Here is a 17,288-nt window from a genome sequence, read left to right as displayed (position 1 = left end):
AATATGTTATGTATCTTTATATAGGCTTCTAAACTGTTGTATCTGGGTGCTTCTGCACCCATAATCCATTTCCCACCGAGGCAGGGTGACCCAAAAAGAAGGAAAATCCCCAAAAAGAAAAACTTTCACCATCATTCACTCCATCACTGTCTTGCCAGAAGGGTGCTTTACACTACAGTTTTTAAACTGCAACATTAACACCCCTCCTTCAGAGTGCAGGCACTGTACTTCCCATCTCCAGGACTCAAGTCCAGCCTGCCGGTTTCCCTGAACCCCTTCATAAATGTTACTTTGCTCACACTGCAACAGCACGTCAAGTATTAAAAACCATTTGTCTCCATTCACTCCTATCAAACACGCTCACGCACGACTGCTGGAAGTCCAAGCCCCTTGCACACAAAACCTCCTTTACCCCCTCCCTCCAACCTTTCCTAGGCCGACCCCTACCCCGCCTTCCTTCCACTACAGACTGATACACTCTTGAAGTCACTCTGTTTCGCTCCAGTCTCTCTACATGTCTGAACCACCTCAACAACCCTTCCTCAGCCCTCTGGACAACAGTTTTGGTAATCCCGCACCTCCTCCTAACTTCCAAACTACGAATTCTCTGCATTATATTCACACCTCACATTGCCCTCAGACATGACTTCTCCACTGCCTCCAGCCTTCTCCTCGCTGCAACATTCATCACCCATGCTTCACACCCATATAAGAGCATTGGCAAAACTATACTCTCATACATTCCCCTCTTTGCCTCCAAGGACAAAGTTCTTTGTCTCCACAGACTCCTAAGTGCACCACTCACCCTTTTCCCCTCATCAATTCTATGATTCACCTCATCTTTCATAGACTCATCTGCTGACATGTCCACTCCCAAATATCTGAATACATTCACCTCCTCCATACTCTCTCCCTCCAAGCTGATATCCAATCTTTCATCACCTAATCATTTTGTTATCCTCATAACCTTACTCTTTCCTGTATTCACTTTTAATTTTCTTCTTTTGCACACCCTACCAAATTCATCCACCAATCTCTGCAACTTCTCTTCAGAATCTCCCAAGAGCACAGTGTCATCAGCAAAGAGCAACTGTGACAACTCCCACTTTATATGTGATTCTTTATCTTTTAACTCCACGCCTTTTGCCAAGAGCCTCGCATTTTCTTCTCTTACAACCCCATCTATAAATATATTAAACAACCATGGTGACATCACACATCCTTGTCTAAGGCCTACTTTTACTGGGAAAAAATTTCCCTCTTTCCTACATACTCTAACTTGAGCCTCACTATCCTAGTAAAAACTCTTCACTGCTTTCAGTAACCTACCTCCTACACCATACACCTGCAACATCTGCCACATTGCTCCCCAATCCACCCTGTCATACGCCTTTTCCAAATCCATAAATGCCACAAAGACCTCTTTAGCCTTATCTAAATACTGTTCACTTATATGTTTCACTGTAAACACCTGGTCCACACACCCCCTACCTTTCCTAAAGCCTCCTTGTTCATCTGCTATCCTATTCTCCGTCTTACTCTTAATTCTTTCAATAATAACTCTACCATACACTTTACCAGGTATACTCAACAGACTTATCCCTCTATAATTTTTGCACTCTCTTTTATCCCCTTTGCCTTTATACAAAGGAACTATGCATGCTCTCTGCCAATCCCTAGGTACCTTACCCTCTTCCATACATTTATTAAATAATTGCACCAACCACTCCAAAACTATATCCCCACCTGCTTTTAACATTTCTATCTTTATCCCTTTCATTTTACCTACTGCCTCACGAACTTCCCCCACACTCACAACTGGCTCTTCCTCACTCCTACAAGATGTTATTCCTCCTTGCCCTATACACGAAATCACAGCTTCCCTATCTTCATCAACATTTAACAATTCCTCAAAATAATCCCTCCATCTTCCCAATACCTCTAACTCTCCATTTGAGTTATGGCATTTTATTTATGAACATGTTTCATCCAGCAGGTACTTTTTACTTACTGACAACATGTTTAATAAAAACTAGACAAGCATTTAATAAAAACATTGAGAGATTAGTTGATTTAATGTGATATACTGTAATTAAAGTATGGAGCTTACTTCATAAAATTCTTCCTTTAGAACTGGAAGACTCGACACCATGAAGCTGCAATATCATTAGATTCAAGAGAAGATAAACTTGCTGCGATCTATGAAGAAATAGAAAATGATCTAATACTTTTAGGTAAGTTTAAAGAAATTATATTTTAATTTTCAAGATGAACACAAGTTATTTGTCTGAAATGAAGAGAGACCTGCAAACTCAAATATATAATTGCAAAGTTAATTATGCCTAGACTATACTTAGCTTTATCAAAAGAACCCTAAAGTGTAGGTGTAACTTTCCCAACAAGTACACTTATGGAGCTAGTGCATAAGAATGCACCTGGTACACTTGCCATCAGGGTTTAGCAAAAAACAAAAAAGGCAAGTCAAAGCAGTAAGTGTCAAGGAATTAATGTGCAGAATAGATGATTTGTGAATTTTCTTTGTTACAAACCGTACTTGAGGTAAACTGGATATCTTGACACAATCTTCAATCATTCTAACTGTCTCTTATGACTTCATAAATAATTTTTGTGTCTCTTGCTAAACATTTGTAAATGTAAGGTTATGTTCAGGAGTATCAGTATTTTTAAAGCATTAATAAATTTTTACTAGAATAGCTATAATTCAGCTGGCACTTGGTGACTAGCACACAGTAAGTCTTCACTTAATGCTTTCAAGGAAAAAATCAAATTTAATAAACTGAGATTTTTTACCCACTAATTACCAACCAACTAGTACATTACCTTGCTCAAACTGCTTAGAAAAGTTCTTTAGTGTTCAAGTGAATTAGCTTTGAAAACTCATGGTAATTATTAATTGCTTTTTATTGTAGTCTGAATTATGGCTGTCCCTTGATGAAACTTACCTATCTGCTCTGTTTTCTCAATTTCAGTGTTCTATATTTTATTTTTGTTGCCAAAAACACAAGGTGATCTACAAGGCTAAAGTTCTTTTCAAATCGCTCAACTTCTTTCATCTCCATAATGTTCTCTGTTCCATTTTCCTGCTACTGTCTCAACATCTCCCTTATTCATATACATTATTTGTATTTCCCTTCTACCCTTTCACTTGAATGTGCTTGTGGAAGATAATACTTGTGTTGCATCACTTCAAGATTTGTTACCTTAATGAAAACATTCTCAGATTTTTCTTTTTCAATTAGTCGGCCGTCCCCCACCGAGGCAGGGTGACCCAAAAAGAAAGAAAATCCCCAAAAAGAAAATACTTTCATCATCATTCAACACTTTCACCTCACTCACACATAATCACTGTTTTTGCAGAGGTGCCAAGAATACAACAGCTCAGAAGCATATACATTTAAAGATTTACATATGTTACATATAAAGATACATTGCATATCCCTCCAAACTGCCAATATCCAGAACCCCTCCTTTAGAGTGCAGGCATTGTACGTACTTCCCATTTCCAGGACTCAAGGCCGGCTATATAAAAATAACCGGTTTCCCTTAATCCCTGCACTAAGTATTACCCTGCTCACACTCCAACAGCTCGTCAGGTCCCAAATACCATTCGTCTCCATTCACTTCTATCGAACACGCTCACGCACGCTTGCTGGAAGTCCAAGCCCCTCACCCACAAAACCTCCTTTACCCCTTCCTTCCAACCTTTTTGTGGACGCCCCCTACCCCGCCTTCCTTCCCCTACAGATTTATACGCTCTTCACGTCATTCTACTTTGATCCATTCTCTCTAAATGACCAAACCACCTCAACAACCCCTCTTCAGCCCTTTGACTAACAATTTTATTAACTCCACACCTTCTCCTAATTTCCACACTCCGAATTCTCTGCATAATATTTACACCACACATTGCCTTTAGACAGGATATCTCCACTGCCTCCAACCTCCTCCTCGCTGCAGCATTTACAACCCAAGCTTCACACCCATATAAGAGTGTTGGTACTACTATACTTTCATACATTCCCTTCTTTGCCTCCATGTACAGTGGACCCCCGCATACCGTTGGCATCACATAACGTTAAATCTGCATACCGATACATTTTATCGCTAAGATTTTGCCTCGCATACCGCTAAAAAACCCGCTCAACGCTATTCGTCCGAGATGCATCTAATGTGCGGCCTGAGCCAGCCTCACATGTTCCGCCGGTGGCATTGTTTACAAGCCAGCCTCCGCGGTGACATCCAAGCATACAATCGGAACATTTCGTATTATTACAGCGTTTTTGGTGATTTTATCTGCAAAATAAGTGACCATGGGCCCCAAGAAAGCTTCTAGTGCCAACCCTGTGGTAAAAAGGGTGAGAAATATTATCGAAATACTGTGGTACCATGGTCAACTGCTGATGCTGCTGCTGCTGTAGCACCGTCAGCTGCTGCTGCTGCTGCTGTACCACCATCAGCTGCTGCTGCTGCTGTAGTACCATCTGCTGCTGCTGTAGCACCGTCTGCTGCTGCTGTAGCACCGTCAGCTGCTGCTGCACTGTCAGCTGCTGCTGCTGCTGTAGCACTGTCAGCTGCTGCTGCTGCTGCTGTAGTACCGTCAGCTACTGCTGCTGCTGCTGTAGTACCGTCTGCTGCTGCTGTAGCACTGTCAGCTGCTGCTGTAGCACTGTCAGCTGCTGCTGCTATAGCACTGTCAGCTGCTGCTGCTGCTGCTGCTGCTGTAGCACTGTCAGCTGCTGCTGCTGCACTGTCAGCTGCTGCTGCACTGTCAGCTGCTGCTGCTGCTGTAGCACTGTCAGCTGCTGCTGCTGCACTGTCAGCTGCTGCTGTAGCACTGTCAGCTGCTGCTGCTGCTGCTGTAGCACTGTCAGCTGCTGCTGTACCACCGTCAGCTGCTGCTGCTGCTGTAGTACCATCTGCTGCTGCTGTAGCACTGTCAGCTGCTGCTGTACCACCGTCAGCTGCTGCTGCTGCTGTAGTACCGTCTGCTGCTGCTGTGGCACCGTCTGCTGCTGCTGTAGCACCGTCTGCTGCTGCTGTAGCACTGTCAGCTGCTGCTGTAGCACTGTCAGCTGCTGCTGCTGCTGCTGCTGTAGCACTGTCAGCTGCTGCTGCTGCTGCTGTAGCACTGTTGTTGGTGTGGCTTATTGAGAATACCAAGAAACAATTAACCCCAGAGGGTTAGCCACCCAGGATAACCCAAAAAAGTCAGTGTCATCGAAGACTGTCTAACTTATTTCCATAGGGGTCCTTAATCTTGTCTCCCAGGATGCAACCCACACCAGTCGACTAACACCCAGGTGAACAGGGAAAAATGCCTGGAACTAGTGCTCATATTGGTGAATTTAAAGCCAGCAAAGGTTGGTTTGAGAGATTTAAGAATCGTAGTGGCATACACAGTGTGATAAGGCCTGTTCTGGAAGAAAATGCCAAACAGGACCTACAGTACTCAGGAGGAAAAGGCACTCCCAGGACACAGTGTCTCATCAGTCATTGCTGCATCTTCAATAAAGGTAAGTGTCATTTATTCTTCATTTAGTAGAGTAGTACATGCACAATATATATTGTGCATGTACTACTATACTATTGTGCATGTACTACTATACTATTATGCATGTATCCTTCTCTTTGTGTGTAGGAAAATGTATATTTCATGTGGTAAAAAATTTTTTTTCATACTTTTGGGTGTCTTGCACGGATTAATTTGATTTCCATTATTTCTTATGGCGAAAATTCATTCGCATAACGATAATTTCGCATAACAATGAGCTCTCAGGAATGGATTAATATCGTTATGCGGGGGTCCACTGTATAACGTTTTTTGTCTCCACATATACCTCAACGCACCACTCGCCTTTTTTCCCTCATCAATTCTATGATTAACCTCATCCATCATAAATCCATCTGCCAACACGTCAACTCCCAAATATCTGAAAACATTCACTTCTTCCATACTCCTCATTCCCAATTTGATATCCAATTTTTCTTTATCTAAATCATTTGATACCCTCATCACCCTACTCTTTTCTATGTTCACTTTCAACTTTCTACCTTGACACACACTCCCAAACTCTTACACTAACCGTGGCAATTTTTCTTTAGAATCTCCCATAAGCACAGTATCATCAGCAATAAGTAACTGTGTCAATTCCCATTTTGTATTTGATTCCCCATAATTTAATCCTACCCCTCTCCCAAACACCCTAGTATTTACTTCTTTTACAACCCCATCTATAAATATATTAAACAACCATGGTGACATTACACATCCCTGTCTAAGACCTACTTTTACCGGGAAGTAGTCTCCCTCTCTTCTACACACCCCAACCTGAGCCCTACCATCCTCAAAAACTCTTTTCAGCATTTAGTAACTTACCACTTATTCCATATACTTGCAACATCTGCCACATTGCTCCCTATCCGCTCTATCATATGCCTATTCTAAATCCATAAATGCAATAAAAACTTCCCTACCTTTATTTAAATACTGTTCACATATATGCTTCAATGTAAACACTTGATCTACACATCTCCTACCCGCTCTAAAACCTCCTTGCTCATCCACAGTCCTACATTCTGTCTTACCTCTAATTCTTTCAATAATAACCCTGCCGTACACTTTTCCTGGTAAACTCAGTAAACTTATTCCTCTATAATTTTTACAATCTCTTTTGCCCCTCTTCCCTTTATATAAAGGGACTATACATGCTCTCCGCCAATCCCTAGGTACCTTCCCCTCTTTCATACATTTATTAAACAAAAATACCAACCACTCCAACACTATATCCCCCTGCTTTTAACATTTCTGTCATGATCCCGTCAGTTCCAGTTGCTTTACCCCCTTTCATTCTATGTAATGCCTCACACACCTCCCCCATACTCACATCTCAGATATGCCAGGTAAATTAAATTATTTATTTTTTCAACCATTTGGCCATCTTCCACCTAGGTAGGGTGACCCATGAAGAAAGAAAAAATCCCCAAAACGAAAATACTTTCATCATTATTCAACACTTTCACCTCACTCATACACAATCACTGTTTTTGCAGAGGCACCCAAATACAACAGTTTAGAAGCATATATAAAGATACAGTATAAAAAGTGACCTGAAATAATATAATAAACCAAACCACGAGCTGGGATAGAACCCACGATCAGACACTCTAAACTCCATATAGAATATAACATCAGGGCCCCGATTATATATATACCGTCCTATTGCACATCCCTCCAAACTGCCGTTATCCCAAACCCCTCCTTTAAAGTGCAGGCATTGTACTTCCCATTTCCAGAACTCAAGTCCAGCTATATAAAAACAACCGGTTTAAAAATTATTAATTTCCCTGAATCTCTTCACTAAATATTACCCTGCTCACACTCCAACAGCTCGTCAGGTCCCAAAAACCATTCGTCTCCATTCACTCCCATCTAACACGCTCGTGCACACTTGCTGGAAGTCCAAGCCTCTCGCCCACAAAACCTCCTTTACCTTCTCCCTCCAACCTTTTTGAGGATGACCCCTACCCCGCCTTCCTTCCCCTACAGATTTATACGCTCTCCATGTCATTGTGCTTTGATCCATTCTCTCTAAATGACCAAATCATCTCAACAACCCCTCTTCAGCCCTCTGGCTAATACTTTTAACTCAACAACTCCTAATTTCCACTCTTCGAATTCACTGCATAATATTTACACCACACATTGCCCATCTAAATCATTTGATACCCTCATCAACTTATTCTTATCTGTGTTCACTTTCAACTTTCTACCTTTACACACACTCTCAAACTCGTCCACTAACCTTTGCAACTTTTCTTTAGAATCACCCATAAGCACAGTATCATCAGCAAAAAGTAACTGTGTAAAAATACATATTTATGTTGCTGATGTTACAGCCTGACTAATAGAACTATATTTTATATGTTCTGTAAATTTAAGTAAGGTATTTTGTCTGTTTTGCTGAATAATAAAATAGTTAACATATTAGGAGTTTGCATGATCAGTTTTCATTGTTTTCCTTGGAAAGAAAGTGAATCTTAAGTGAGGCCATCTTTGTTTCTGACTGCCACACCAGGTCAAGGTGAAGAATGGCTCATGGCAGCAGCATTGTCTTTACACACTCCATGAGCGGAAGTGTGATTTAACATGCTTTATTAATATTATACCTAGAAATATTTTATGTATTTTTTTCTTTCAATAAACTGGGCATATCCCACTGAGGTAGGGTGATCTAAAAAGAAAAATGAAAGTTTTTTTTTGTGTGTGTTTTTTATTGTAAATAAATACTACAATAAATAACATTCTTAACCCCTTCACTGTTATCCCTTGAAGTTTAAAGCCCCCTTCTCTGTAGCAATTAAAATAAAATCTGAAAAAAAAAAAAATCATTTTTCCTGGTAGTAAATAAACAGAATGAAAATCGAATCATTATTTATTGAAATATGAAGGCACAAAGTTGGAGGTCATTGACTTTGTGATGGCAACATTAGTGTTGCCACATGTTGCATATTAATATATTTTCTTCTTTTTCCCACCTTTTCTCACATTTTCAGATTTTTTGGTTTGGTATAACTACTGTGAGCTAGAACTTTCACTTCGTGCTCAATTTTGGTTAAGCCTTATTATATATAATATTTTTTTTTTCCAACAAACCGGCCGTATCCCACCAAGGCAGGGTGGCGCAAAAATAAAAACGAAAGTTTCTCTTTTTTTTAGTAATTTATTCAGGAGAAGGGGTTACTAGCCCCTTGCTCCCGGCATTTTAGTCGCCTCTTACAACACGCATGGCTTACGGAGGAAGAATTCTGTTCCACTTTCCCATGGAGATAAGAGGAAATAAACAAGAACAAGAACTAGAAAGAAAATAGAAGACAACCCAGTGGGGGTGTGTATATATATCTTTCTTTCAACACACCGGCCGTATCCCACCGAGGCGGGGTGGCCCAAAAGGAAAAACGAAAGTTTCTCCTTTTTTTTTTTATTTTTATTTTTTTTATTATCACACCGGCCGATTCCCACCAAGGCAGGGTGGCCCGAAAAAGAAAAACTTTCACCATCATTCACTCCATCACTGTCTTGCCAGAAGGGTGCTTTACACTACAGTTTTTAAACTGCAACATTAACACCCCTCCTTCAGAGTGCAGGCACTGTACTTCCCATCTCCAGGACTCAAGTCCGGCCTGCCGGTTTCCCTGAATCCCTTCATAAATGTTACTTTGCTCACACTCCAACAGCACGTCAAGTATTAAAAACCATTTGTCTCCATTCACTCCTATCAAACACGCTCATGCATGCCTGCTGGAAGTCCAAGCCCCTCGCACACAAAACCTCCTTTACCCCCTCCCTCCAACCCTTCCTAGGCCGACCCCTACCCCGCCTTCCTTCCACTACAGACTGATACACTCTTGAAGTCATTCTGTTTCGCTCCATTCTCTCTACATGTCCGAACCACCTCAACAACCCTTCCTCAGCCCTCTGGACAACAGTTTTGGTAATCCCGCACCTCCTCCTAACTTCCAAACTACGAATTCTCTGCATTATATTCACACCACACATTGCCCTCAGACATGACATCTCCACTGCCTCCAGCCTTCTCCTCGCTGCAACATTCATCACCCACGCTTCACACCCATATAAGAGCGTTGGTAAAACTATACTCTCATACATTCCCCTCTTTGCCTCCAAGGACAAAGTTCTTTGTCTCCACAGACTCCTAAGTGCACCACTCACTCTTTTTCCCTCATCAATTCTATGATTCACCTCATCTTTCATAGACCCATCCGCTGACACGTCCACTCCCAAATATCTGAATACGTTCACCTCCTCCATACTCTCTCCCTCCAATCTGATATTCAATCTTTCATCACCTAATCTTTTTGTTATCCTCATAACCTTACTCTTTCCTGTATTCACCTTTAATTTTCTTCTTTTACACACCCTACCAAATTCATCCACCAATCTCTGCAACTTCTCTTCAGAATCTCCCAAGAGCACAGTGTCATCAGCAAAGAGCAGCTGTGACAACTCCCACTTTGTGTGTGAATCTTTATCTTTTAACTCCACGCCTCTTGCCAAGACCCTCGCATTTACTTCTCTTACAACCCCATCTATAAATATATTAAACAACCACGGTGACATCACACATCCTTGTCTAAGGCCTACTTTTACTGGGAAAAAATTTCCCTCTTTCCTACATACTCTAACTTGAGCCTCACTATCCTCGTAAAAACTCTTCACTGCTTTCAATAACCTACCTCCTACACCATACACTTGCAACATCTGCCACATTGCCCCCCTATCCACCCTGTCATACGCCTTTTCCAAATCCATAAATGCCACAAAGACCTCTTTAGCCTTATCTAAATACTGTTCACTTATGTGTTTCACTGTAAACACCTGGTCCACACACCCCCTACCTTTCCTAAAGCCTCCTTGTTCATCTGCTATCCTATTCTCCGTCTTACTCTTAATTCTTTCAATTATAACTCTACCATACACTTTACCAGGTACACTCAACAGACTTATCCCCCTATAATTTTTGCACTCTCTTTTATCCCCTTTGCCTTTATACAAAGGAACTATGCATGCTCTCTGCCAATCCCTAGGTACCTTACCCTCTTCCATACATTTATTAAATAATTGCACCAACCACTCCAAAACTATATCCCCACCTGCTTTTAACATTTCTATCTTTATCCCATCAATCCCGGCTGCCTTACCCCCTTTCATTTTACCTACTGCCTCACGAACTTCCCCCACACTCACAACTGGCTCTTCCTCACTCCTACAAGATGTTATTCCTCCTTGCCCTATACACGAAATCACAGCTTCCCTATCTTCATCAACATTTAACAATTCCTCAAAATATTCCTTCCATCTTCCCAATACCTCTAACTCTCCATTTAATAACTCTCCTCTCCTATTTTTTTTTGACAAATCCATTTGTTCTCTAGGCTTTCTTAACTTGTTAATCTCACTCCAAAACTTTTTCTTATTTTCAACAAAATTTGTTGATAACATCTCACCCACTCTCTCATTTGCTCTCTTTTTACATTGCTTCACCACTCTCTTAACTTCTCTCTTTTTCTCCATATACTCTTCCCTCCTTGCATCACTTCTACTTTGTAAAAACTTCTCATATGCTAACTTTTTCTCCCTTACTACTCTCTTTACATCATCATTCCACCAATCGCTCCTCTTCCCTCCTGCACCCACTTTCCTGTAACCACAAACTTCTGCTGAACACTCTAACACTACATTTTTAAACCTACCCCATACCTCTTCGACCCCATTGCCTATGCTCTCATTTGCCCATCTATCCTCCAATAGCTGTTTATATCTTACCCTAACTGCCTCCTCTTTTAGTTTATAAACCTTCACCTCTCTCTTCCCTGATGCTTCTATTCTCCTTGTATATATTACATTTAGTAATATATACAGGAGAAGAGGTTACTAGCCCCTTGCTCCCGGCATTTTAGTTGCCTCTTACAACACGCATGGCTTACGGAGGAAGAATTCTGTTCCACTTTCCCATGGAGATAAGAGGAAATAAACAAGAACAAGAACTAGAAAGAAAATAGAAGACAACCCAGTGGGGGTGTGTATATATATATATATATATATATATGCTTGTACATGTATGTGTAGTGTGACCTAAGTGTAAATAGAGGTAGCAAGACGTACCTGAAATCTTGCGTGTTTATGAGACAGAAAAAAGGACACCAGCAATCCTTTCTTTCTTTCAACGCACCAGCCGTATCCCACTGAGGTGGGGTGGCCCAAAAAGAAAAACTGAAGTTTCTTGTTTTAAATTTAGTAATATATACAGGAGAAGGGGTTACTAGCCCCTTGCTCCCGGCATTTTAGTCGCCTCTTACAACACGCATAGCTTATGGAGGAAGAATTCTGTTCCACTTCCCCATGGAGATAAGAGGAAATAAACAAGAACAAGAACTAGAAAGAAAATAGAAGAAAACCCAGAGGAGTGTGTATATATATGCTTATACATGTATGTGTTCTAGGTAGTAAACAGCAACCGCCCAGGGAGGTACTACCGTCCTGCCAAGCGAGTGTAAAACTGAAGCCTGTAATTGTTTTACACGATGGTAGGATTGCAGGTGTCTTTTTTTTTTCTGTCTCATACATATGTGAGCGGAATGTGAACCACTGTGAGCAGCCATGCTTCAAGAAGTTCTATACACTGCAACATTTCTAATAACATTACCAGTGCCTGACACACATAAGAACATAAGAATGTAGAAACACTGCAGAAGGCCTACTGGCCCATACGAGGCAGGTCCTTATCAAAACAATCTCTACCTAAAGCCACCCAAGAAATAACTCCCGTACTCCATGACACCAATCAAACCCAGCCCCTCCCACTCATATATTTGTCCAGTCTCTTCTTAAAGCTACCCAAGGTCCTAGCCTCTATCACCCCACTAGGAAGACTGTTCGACGCATCTACAACTCTGTTAGAAAACCAGTACTTACCTATGTCCTTTCTAAATCTAAATTTATCCAACTTATATCCATTATTTCTGGTTCTTATCTGGTTCGACACCCTCAGTACTTTATTAATATCTCCCTTGTTTATGCCTGTCATCCACTTATACACTTCAATGATATCTCCTCTCATTCTACGCCTCTCCAGAGAATGGAGATTTATGGCTTTAAGTCTATCTTGCAAAGTAAAAGGACACAAGTGCAACTAATGTGACATTATGGCAACGTTTTGCTCTCCAGGAGCTTTATCAAGCCATTACACATGTCAGAACAGTAGAAAACTGAAACAAATGAAAGAGATTATAAACATTTATAAGAAAAACTGTGTACATGTACTAGGGAATTTGTTCCACTCATCCACAACTCTATTACCAAACCAGTGCTTTCCTATATCCTTCCTAAATCTGAATTTTTCCAATTTAAAACCATTGCTGTGAGTTCTGTCTGTGCTAGATATTTTTAGCATGCTATTTACATCCCCTTTATTAATTCCTATTTTCCACTTATACACCTTAGTCATATCCCACCTAATTTTATGCCTTTCTAGAGAGTGCAGATTCAGGGCCCTCAATCTATCCTCATTGGGAAGATTTCTGATACATGGGATCAGCTTCGTCATCCTCTTTTGTATGTTTTCCATTGCATTTATATCCATTCTGTAATACAGTGACCAGAACTGTGCAGCATAATCAAAATGAGAGTTGAAGAACAACCTGAGGACTTCTATTATTTATATTTCTTGCTATGAAGCCAAGGATTCCATTAGCTTCATTGCATCACTTATGCACTGTTGTCTTGGTTTCAGATTATTGCTAACCAAAACTCCTAAATTCTTTTCGCAATCCGTAGTATTAAGATCTACATTATTCAGTTTGTATGTGGCATGGTTATTTTCCTGTCCAACATTTAGAACTTTGTATTTGTCTATATTAAACTGCATCTGCCACTTCTCCGACCACTGCATCAGTCTATTCAAATCATCCTGGAGTGCTCTAATGTCATTAGAATGAATTGGATGGCCTATTTTGGTCTTATCAGCAAATTTGCTATGTTGCTATTTATTCCCTCATCTGTGTCGTTTATGTAAATTGTGAACAACAAGGGGCCCAACATTGACCCCTATGGAACACCGCTTGTGATGTGCTCCCATTCTGATTTCTCCCCATTTATGCAAATTCTCTGCTGCCTATTTGTCAACCATGCCTCTACCCAGGAAAAAATTTCTCCTATTCCGTCTGTCTTAAGTTTTTTCAACAGCCTCTGATGGCGAACTCTATCAAAAGCCTTACTGAAGTCCATATACACAATATCATATTCATTACTATGATCTACCTCCTCAAATACCTTAGTGAAGAAAGTTAGTAAATTCGTAAGACAGGAACGCCCCTTTGTAAAATCGTGTTGAGATTCATTAATCAATTTATGCCTTTCAAGATGGCTACGAATTGCTTCAGTAATTATTGATTCCATAAATTTACCAACTATTGAGGTAAGGCTTATTTGTCTATAGTTTGAAGTTAAGGACCTGTCACCTGCCTTGTAAATAGGTATTACCTTTGCCATTTTCCACTTGTCTGGCACTGTGCCAGTTTTTAGTGATATATTAAAAAGATTAGCCAAAGGTATGCTAAGTTCCTCTTTACATTCTTTTAAAACTCTTGCAAACAATTCATCAGTGCCTGGGGATTTGTTAGGTTTTAATTTCTCTATTTGTCTGAGGACCATGTCACTATTTACCCTAATCGTGCATAGTTTATCCTCATCGTGTTCTACATAATTTATTATTTTTGGAATTTCGCTAGTATCTTCCTGAGTAAAAACTGAGAAGAAGTAGGTGTTGAAAAGTTCACACATTTCCTTATCACTGTCAGTGATCTGGCCTGAGTTACTCTTAAGTGGGCCTATCTTGTCCCTAATCTTACTTCTGTATACCTGAAAGAACCCTTTTGGGTTAGTCTTCGAATCCCTTGTGACTTTAGCCTCACAATCACTTTTTGCTTTTCTTGTTCCTTTTTTTTTTTCTTATTTCTCTCTCTAATTGAATATATTGGTTTCTTATCTGCCCTTCTTCTCTTTTGATGTGCCTATATATACTTCACTTTTGACCAATGAGATATTTTAATCTGTTGTTTATCCATTTGGGATCATTTTTGTTAGATCTAATTTCCCTACTCAGGACAAAAGTCTTCTGGGTAGCTAGCATTATGCTCTGAAATACATTATATTGGTAACCAACCCTGCCTGCCTGACCCATAGTAAGGTCATCCCAGTTGAGCCCACCCAGGTAATTTTTCAGTCCCATGAAGTCGGCCAAGTAGAAATCTGGGACAGCAACTTGAATGTAGTTATCTTGGTAATTCCATGATATATTGAAACTAAGTAATTTGTGATTGCTTTTCCCTAGCTCACCATTAACCTCAAGATTATTAACTGGTGATTCTTTGTTGGCAAGAACCACATCAAGCAGGTTGCTTCCTCCAGTTGGTTCTGTCACAAACTGTTTTAAAAAGCAGTTCTGAACCGTATCAAGAAAGTCACTAGACTCAAGATTTCCTGTCACATTGTTCTAGTCAATTTGTCTAAAGTTAAAATCTCCCACTAACACAACATTTTCATACCTAGACGCCTTATGAATTTCGTCCCATAGCGGCCTAGCACACTCCCTATCAAGCCAGCTGACGATATCCTCACTTGACAGCATCATGAATGGTAATGGGATCAATCTTATTATCTGCCTCAGTGCTGGAGGCAATGATGTAGGCAAGCATAGAAGTGAGGAGTTAGTTAGAAGGTACAGGACAGCAATAGACATAATTAGGAAGAAGGGGGGGACCCTGTTATGTATGGCATTTTGCCAAGAAGGGGTGTTGAAAACGAATGGTTGTCCAGAGCAATTGATATTGTTGGCTGGACAAACACAGTAAGGATAATGCAGTATCATTCATTGACAACTGGGACCACTTCTATTGCCAAAATGACATATATGCTAGGGATAGGGTTCACTTATCCAGGGCAGTATAGATAATATAGATCTTAAAGATAATATAGATGTAGGGTAATATAGATATTATAGCAATGATATCTATATTACCTGTGCTTGCAAGTAATCTTAGCTCATCTATCTTATTTCTTAGACTCCTACTATTTGTATAGTAAACCTTAACCCTTTGACTGTTTTCGACGTATAAATACGTCTTACGAGCCAATGTTTCTGACGTATATATACTCAATAATTCTAGCGGCTTGAAATCAAGTGGGAGAAAGCTGGTAGGCCCACATGTGAGAGAATGGGTCTGTGTGGTCAGTGTGCACCACACAAAAAAAATCCTGCAGCACACATTGCGTAATGAGAAAAAAAAAACTCTGATCGTTTTTTTGGAATAAAACGCCGACTTTGAGGTGTATTTTCGTATAGTATTTATCATTGTATTCGCGTTTTCATGGTCTTAGGTGATAAAATGGAAAACATATTACAGAAATAGAGATGATTTTCATTACTTTTACGATGAAAACGACCTTGAAACTAAGCTCAAAGTAGCGAAAATGTTCGATTTTTACCAATGTTGAAGAGTAAATAAATCACACCACACGTCCAATACACGTCAACTAGGGAGTCTAATATTCTTTCACTAGTGCACTGATATTATTTATACCATTTTTACAATAATGCAGTCGTCTGCATAACAGTAAATTTTGTATTTTTTTGTATGAATAAAAAATCAAAATAGAAAGCAATAATAATATAAGAGGGGCCTAGAGATGTGACTAATGAACAGAGCATATGTTATTTTAGTGCCACGAATGTCTACCTTGTTTATTCTGGACCCTATTTTGAAATTGGCATCTTTTTTATTTTGCGTGAAATTGGCCAAATTGCCAATTTCTGACCACCATATTGGGTAGTCCAAATTAGTAAATGGGAGGTTTCTTGTACTCAGCTGATAGATAAAATGGAGTTCTAAAGAAATAGCTATGAGTTTGGTCAACTGGAACAATGGAATTGGCAGAAAATTGGGCTCAAAGTCGGCGAAATCGCCGATACGCATATGTCGCCGAGACCGCTAACTTCGCGGGACCATAATTCCACGAGTTTTCGACCAAATTTCGAACTTTTGGTGTCATTACCATCGGGAAAAGATTCTCTATCATTTCATAAGAAAAAATAATTTTTTTTTTTTTCAAAAATTGAGCGACATAGAATGACAGTTTCAGAGAGGGGCCTGAAACAGTCAAAGGGTTAAGGGAGCTAGTCACTCCTCATTCCCCTCTACTATCTCTCTTTGTTTGTTGAGCAGTTGCTTGCCTTTAGTAGCAACTTTATTTTGAATATTGTCTTTTAAACATATCCCTGGGGTATCCTGGTAATATCTGCTGTTTTCAACCATAATGCTGCAACCTGATTGTTTTCCACAAACACCCATACCTATATAATCTATCAGTTTAAATTCCTAGACAAGTCATCAATGACCCCCTCAATCAAATTGGCTAATGCAACCACTCCAGCCCCAGAAAGATGAACTCCATCCCTTGCATACATATCATGCTTGCCATAAAATTTGCCCCAGTTATCAATGAATGGGATTGCAAGTTACTTGCAGTACCTGTCTAGCCAGCAGTTTATACCAATTGCCCTAGACATCCATTCATTGCCCATTTCCCTTCTAGGCAAGATGCTACATATGATTGGGATCCATCCCTTAGACCTTGCAACTTCTATGGCTGACCTGTACTTATCCAGCAGCTCCTGTCTCCTGCCCTTCCT

At 40.2% G+C, this 17,288-nt stretch overlaps 1 protein-coding gene across 1 annotated transcript in view; it reads left to right on the top strand.

The window, feature by feature from the left end:
- The window catches only part of ATP8B (ATPase phospholipid transporting 8B), a gene marked incomplete in the record, with an annotated part of 560,409 nt that overhangs the window by 474,977 nt on the left and 68,144 nt on the right, over positions 1–17,288 (top strand). Inside the window, 1 exon segment of the mRNA XM_070095976.1 lies at positions 2,132–2,234. Within this exon segment, the coding sequence (XP_069952077.1) occupies positions 2,132–2,234 (103 nt within the window).

The sequence above is a fragment of the Cherax quadricarinatus genome, chromosome 51 (assembly GCF_038502225.1).
Source record: "Cherax quadricarinatus isolate ZL_2023a chromosome 51, ASM3850222v1, whole genome shotgun sequence".
Lineage (NCBI taxonomy): Eukaryota > Metazoa > Arthropoda > Malacostraca > Decapoda > Parastacidae > Cherax > Cherax quadricarinatus.
Note: the sequence above shows the minus strand (reverse complement) of the source record. Positions and strands in the feature narration are given on the sequence as shown.